General features: G+C 37.2%; 1 protein-coding gene across 4 annotated transcripts; it reads right to left on the bottom strand.

Annotated features, from left to right (window-relative positions):
* LOC144956105 (uncharacterized) lies at positions 1–3,487 on the bottom strand. 4 transcript variants are annotated; one of them, XR_013641878.1, is made up of 2 exons: positions 2,645–3,487; positions 1–1,205 (listed from the first exon to the last, which is right to left on the bottom strand). XR_013641878.1 is itself a non-coding variant. In XM_078886454.1 (2 exons), the coding sequence occupies exons 1-2, from the start codon at positions 3,006–3,008 to the stop codon at positions 832–834; spliced, it is 426 nt and encodes a 141-aa protein (XP_078742580.1). In that variant the 5' UTR covers positions 3,009–3,487; the 3' UTR covers positions 1–831. The 4 variants fall into 4 exon arrangements, 2 of the variants coding, with proteins under 2 accessions (XP_078742580.1, XP_078742581.1); XR_013641879.1 differs by having other exon boundaries at positions 3,153–3,487; XM_078886454.1 differs by having other exon boundaries at positions 2,957–3,487.
* Between the last annotated feature and the right edge of the window lie 3,576 nt (positions 3,488–7,063).

Here is a 7,063-nt window from a genome sequence, read left to right as displayed (position 1 = left end):
TATGCCATGCTTCACTTCCTTATCCACAGGGCTATGTGGCAATGTATGGAGCTCAATAGTCTCAAACAAGCTCCCCTTATCCCCAAAACAACAAACAAACAAACAAAACAAAAACAAACTCCAAAATTTGAGTAAAGCAATTGCCTCTTTTATGTACGATTGATTAATTTATTATAGATATTGTATGTTCTGAAAGACAGAGTGAAATACGGTAAATGTGTATGTTGTTCGTTTAACGCCTTTTATGACAAAATTTGACAAATCACCGTTTGTGTCTTGGCTTGCCTTTTTATTTTTAAAAATTTTGATCAGCTTTGATGATCATATCAGAATTTTCTAAACCCGAGACTTCTCCAGTTTTCAGATGAAAAAAATAACGTGTTGAGCATCATTCTAATTCATCGATATTTCTAGTAAAAATAATTCTGGTAAAAATGAAAGAATGGTGTTTTGTCAACCCTTGAAATTGCGGCAGGTAACTGATAGGAACTGTTTTAATAAAAACGAATTCCATTTTTATTTTCAGATGAATAAAACATAAATAAAGGGTTTTGGTCTTGAAACCTGAGTGGGGTATTGCCTCCATTGTAATGTGTTTCATGATTTCAATGAGATTGGGACATGCATGGCAAGCTGTCAAAGAGAGGGATTTATGATCAAATCGAAACCAAAACCGATGCAACATAATATGGTGTTGTGTAAAGAACATGCAATGCTTTTATACTAGGAGGGGGAAATAGGTTATTATAGCCAATCTCTAATTTTGAACGTTTTCTCATTATTCTCGTGGGTGGCGAAATGAATTCTATCTCACTTGGTGACTCCTCCAAGTCAAATGACGAAGTTTGAAAATTGGAATTCTTGTAGGGCATTTCTTTTAGATTTCTTTAATTCTAATCGCCTAATTTTGTTGGCATTAAATTTTACACAACAATACGTATGCCACTTAGCATCATTTTGTTTTAAGCTTTCAATAATCTCATTTCTTTCTGATGAATTTGGAAAAAATAGATACATCCAACTTGTTTTCATCACAAACGAAAGAATTGAATTGTGTAAATCCTCAAAAAGAGTTTCATAGCCTTGCCCATAGTCATCTTTCCTCGAGTTAGATGGACATTCTAAACAGTCTGTGTTATCTTGTTGGCATATCAAACACTTGTCCCAGTCTCTGGGAGCAGTTCTTTTTGCCATTGTATTTGTACCTGAAATCATGCAAACGCATTCCTTTATTAGGCATACGCAATATTCTTTCATGTGTATATATATATATATATATATTATATATATATATATATATATATATATATATATATATATATATATATAATATTAGGGGGCAGGGGAGGGTGAGGGGGGGGGGGAGGGTGGAATATAATTAACCAACGAGACGAATGATAGTTGAGTTTTCGACTTTCTTCTCTCTCATAACAGTGAATGCTTTATATATAAATGGTAGCACAAATTAAAAACAACAACAAAAACATCACACATTCAAACTGTAACTGGTTTTAAGGGCCCAAAAGGCTTATATATATATATATATATATATATATATATATATATATATATCTATATATATCTATATATATATATAGAGAGAGAGAGTGAGAGAGAGAGAGAGAGAGAGAGAGAGAGAGAGAGAGAGAGAGAGAGAGAGAGAGAGAGAGAGAGAGAGAAACCCTATTTTGTGAGATTTTATTATGACCGTCTTTCCAGGAACACCAACTTTCTAGTTATGTCACTCTATTTCTTTTTCTTTGAATAAAATTGGAGTCTTTCAATCTTACAAAACTATCCTTCAATATTCAAACATTGTTAATGTTTAAAATAAGGATTTTTTAGAACTGACGTCATCATTTATCTGTCGTTTTTGGGCATTCCTAAATAAACAATGGAATAAAATTGATAATCTTCATTAAAAAAACCACTGAGCTGCAACTCTGACATATAAAGCATTTTCCTGGAAAAAAAAACACCTATGAAAATTTAATCACACGTCTTGTCGGATACGGCGTGCCATTACTTCACCCAAAACGTCAGAAAATATCATTTGTCCATAGCAGACCGTTAGGGTATAGATAGTTCGAAGTTGACGTCACTCAGGTCTTTGTTATTGTTTTTTGCCATCCGCGTTTATGAGTAATTCTCACTAAACTGTATTAACCAGACTATATACGTTTAAGGTTACACATAGTTTTGTGTGTTGGTCCGTTATACTTCCGGATGGCAATGTTGTGAGCTTCTAAGCCAAGCGCATACTATCTATAGAGCTAAGAAGCTCATAACATTGCCATCCGGAAGTATAACGGACCAACACACACAACTATGTGTAACCATGAACGTTTATAGTTAATATAGTTTAGTGAGAATTACTCATAAACGCGGATGGCAAAAAACAATAACAAAGACATGAGTGACGTCAACTTCATTCTATCTATTGCATTTTTTTAAAATCAATTTTTTTTTGTAATGAAAAGAAAAGACAAGCTCTTATATATTCATTGAACGTTCTCAAAACGCTTTGCAAGGGGTCCTAAGTCAACAGCAACACTATTCATGAGGAACGATATATATGACACATCTAAAGCGCTACTAGAATTTAAAGGTTAATGGTTGCTCCCAACCAAGTACTCATTTTCACCTGAGTATGGTGAGAGAATGTGAGGAAAGAGTCTTTCCCATGGACTCAACTTTGCGGGAGAAGATCGAGGAACCTCCAGGTCAAGAAATCGAGTGCCATACAAGAAACGTCCAAAGTCGTATAAAAGAATATGACGCACCTTGACTAAGATGTTGAATCAATTGTTTTAGAATAACAACTAAAAAATTGGGAAATAGTATTAGTACTGTTCACCATTTAGAATAACAACTAAAAAATTGGGAAATAGTATTTGTGCTGTTCACCATTTAGAATAACAACTACAAATTGAGAAATAGTATTAGTGCTGTTCACCATTTGGAATAACAGCTACAAGTTGAGAAATAGTATTAATGCTGTTCACCATTTAGAATAACAGCTACAAATTGAGAAATAGTATGAGTGCTGGTCACCATTTAGAATAACAGCTACAAGTTGAGAAATAGTATTAATGCTGTTCACCACTTAGAATAACAGCTACACATTGAGAAATAGTATTAGTGCTGGTCACCATTTTCTGATCCAAGCATTATTTGGCACACTTTTCCCATTCCCTGTATAGTATTCTAGATAAGAACAAGTAATTCTATTGAATACGACAACCGGTGTAGGTTAATTAATGTTACATGCCACGCATATTGGCAATAGGATTCAATAGTCGTAACGTCACTTCCTTCCTAATGCCGCATGGTAACTTAGCAACACTGGCTCTAAACTATCGGAACAATGGCGGACGCCCGTATGAAATATTTCTCCGGCGAGCATAAAAGCGTATCCAGAGGAAAAAAACCCCATAAATTTGATCATGTTTTGACTTTTACACATTCTGGTCACAAGACATATGAAAAGTTCTAGCCAGCTTGAAGAATAAAAAGTAATGATTTTCTTTGTTTAGAACCAAGATGGCCGCCGTTGCCGGGCGAGTGACATCAGACTACTGAATCCAATTGCCTAAAATAAACCTTTGAATGGGAGCGATCAATATTCATGTTTTCGTCTAACCGAGTCATCAATCGATTTGTTGCTGTACATACAACGATTGGATATTTCTAAACACATATAAACACGCTGCTTTGTTTATGAAAGTTGTAAACATACCCATGTGTCAAGCTGAATAAAATGACCAATAGTGGTGTTAGATTTTTCATCAGCTGTGAACACTTTTCACTATGTGGGTCATTTTGAGCACATTTTGCAATGTGACTAATGAACTCGAGCACATAGAAAGGGAATATAGATCATCCCCATTTTTTGTAATTTCTTTTATTTTATGTTGATGTAAAGCACCGAGAACCTCATGGCAGAGGATACTGTGAGCTATATGAAAGTCCATTCTTCTTCTTCTTCTTCTTTCTCTTGATGGTGAGGAAGGATAAAGAAGAAAGAAAAAACCCGAGCAAGAATATAGTGCATTATCCAGTGAACGTGTTGATAGCGTTTACTAGAGCTATCCAGCTTACAGCAACTCTAAATATGTACGAGTAGGACAAGACATGACACCTGTAAGGCGATATTACATTTTTTTTCGACAGAGTCAACGCTGTTAATTGTCAGGTACTCATTTTACATATGAGTACCTATGCGAATAAGAGTAAAGAGCCGTTTCCAAGGACTAAGTTTGTGTCGCTCGAAACAGGACCCGAATCCTGAACATGCAGATTCAAAGGCGAGTTTCCTGCCACAAGACCATAAAGTCACGAGAAGGAAAAGAAGAACATAAAGAAGAACTTTAAAAACGCACGAGGAGCAGCAGGTGGAGGTGGAAGAGTAGGAGCAGAAGGAGGGAATGAGGAGTGATAAGAGATTCTATTGTAAAGGAAAATTAAAGCGTACAATTTATGGCGATTCTTCAGCTCCGGAGTTGCAAAAATCCCCGAATCCCCCCCCCCCCCAAAAAAAAAAATAAATTCAAAAACAAAACACAAAAAGGACACCCAACCCCCACAAAATAAACAACAAAAACCAAACATAAACACCAAAACAAAAAACAAACAACCCCCAAAAATACACGGTGCACATTGCATTCAAATTATATTGAAATTTACAAGAGGCTGTATCTACACTTTTGATAGATATGCCTACCCGCCTGGAACTTGTGTTAAGTAATAATAAGGGGCATATTTAACCATTTAACTGTCGTACATATAAAGTACCGATTTTCTTTTTTTTAGAACAACGATGACCCCGTTGCTGGGCGACGTAACATCAGACAAATGAATCCAATTGTAGGCTTATCGTGTCAACGTAGGTGGTTATCCGATGTCGAACAACGTACTCGTCATATAAGCATAGATTGAAAAATACAGCTGGTTAAATTTCGGCAGTCCTAAACTATCTAACAATAAATAGGCATAAACCGGGCGAAATATAAATGTTCGGTCACCCTGGAAAAACAAAACAAAACAAAACAAAACAAACTAAATAACGTCTTTGATTGTCGTTCGAAATGGATCAATCTTGGCACACTTCATCTCAAACACCACGTTGTGTCTCTATTTCAGTGAAATTTATTTATTTGGGTTATCTAATTGAAAGGATATAATTTTGGTTAGACTCATTCTATATTTTCCCACCTTCAAGTTTGATTAGTACTTTGTATCCCCCCCCCCCCCCACTCAGCACTCTCTCTCTCTCACTCACTCTCTCTCTCTCTCTCTCTCTCTCTCTCTCTCTCTCTCTCTCTCTCTCGCTTGAAAAAATTGCCTCGCATCTAGGTCTCATTGAACAAATGAGGTTTCTGATTATGCCTTGAGGCACTCAAGTTCTTGACGCATCCGAGGACAGCACTGTCTTTTTTTTTTTAGACGTCTACCGAGTACATCCCATAAGTGTTCGATGGGATGCGACCTTGGTTGCCAATCTAAAGCATTAAGTTGATGCTCTTTGGGGGCCGGGGGGGGGGGGGGGGGGGGTCAGTGTTTTGAGAAACGATTGCCACGTAGGAGCCGGTAATGTCATGCGAATAACACCACTCTGTCGCGACATGTGGAGAACGACAAAAGAGACAATTGTATCTCCTTTCTTAATATGTTCCCTTGGATTTGAACCTGTGGTTTTAGTGACCAGGGATTCCTCCCCATACTATTACACTTCCACCCCAAATCGGACTGCTTGACGGATTTGTTTCACGAAATCTTTCTCATAAATTCTAAGGATAAAAAAACAAACAACAAAATGATTCGTACCAGTAAAGAGAATAATACCGATATCTCTTAGGCCATTGGAATCGACATTGCATGTTTACATTGGTCAATATGTTTCCATACGCAAGTCTTTAAAGCAAGAAATCCTCTGTCGCGCGAACGTTTAAGTACGGTTCTGTTGAAACTCAATTGCGCCTTGAAGTTCCGGCTGCAGCCATAAAACGATCTCTAGCGCGCGACCATCTCTCAGATGTCGCCCCTGGTCACTCCTTGACAATGACACGCCTCGTGTATCGCTTGCGCAAATGCATTATCAATATGGATAAGATAATGATTGCATATTTTTGTGCTTTACTACTTAGAAGAAAGACAAATGGAAAGAGAAAACAATATTGGGCGCATCCTTTAATGACCCAAAGATTGCCCAAGGGTAAATTCCATAGACTATGGTCATCTCCGATCTTATTCTAAAATATTTTTCTTGGAATCACCTCATTTTACCCAGGTGCAGATGAGTACCAGTTCGCTGATGAAAGTAATCTTTCTTCCATTCAAGAGGATAATAAAGGGTCAGCATGGCTCGGCGGTACTGTCTTTGCTTCGAACCAGGTTCGACCACCCGCTGCTGCGCTGTGTGGCCTTGAGCAAGTCACCTAGCACTAGCTCTATTTGCGGCTCTGCACTGCGGCTGACGACTGGGTTATTCCAGTCTTCCCTTGGAATAGACCACCAGAAAAATGTCTCCTATGGGATGAATAAAATTAATTTTTTTTTCAATTTTAAAATGTTATCTGTCTGCTCAACGCTACAGAAACATGAATAAGTTCCGGGCCTATAAGCTTAGGAGGCAGGATGGCCGAGTGGTTAGCGCTTTGTGCTTTGGACTCAGAGGTTCTGTGTTCAATTCCGACCGAGGCCAATATGTACTTTCCTAGAGCAAGAAAATTTACTCTGATCACTCATACCATTCAGGTCTAAAAGGGTACCCGTCAAGCTGGGATAGTAATCTGCGATAGACTATTGTCCTGTGCAAAGGTTTTCAAACAAATACGTTAATTGTCCCCTTCACGCTATTGAAACCGGGATAACTCCTGCACTATTGGTTACAAGACTCTTAAGGACTTAATTTGTCTTACAATGAGCCCACGTGGCTCAGATGGACAAAATATTGTAATTACCGAGATAAATCACGATAAAGATAATTGATAAATTATTATTTGAATTGTTCTTGCTTTTTTATATTCAGAATTGAAAAAAATAAAATAAATAAACAACAATA

The sequence above is a fragment of the Berghia stephanieae genome, chromosome 10, assembly GCF_034508935.2.
Source record: "Berghia stephanieae isolate SIO BIC M18660-M18661 chromosome 10, UCSD_Bste_1.3, whole genome shotgun sequence".
Lineage (NCBI taxonomy): Eukaryota > Metazoa > Mollusca > Gastropoda > Nudibranchia > Aeolidiidae > Berghia > Berghia stephanieae.
Note: the sequence above shows the minus strand (reverse complement) of the source record. Positions and strands in the feature narration are given on the sequence as shown.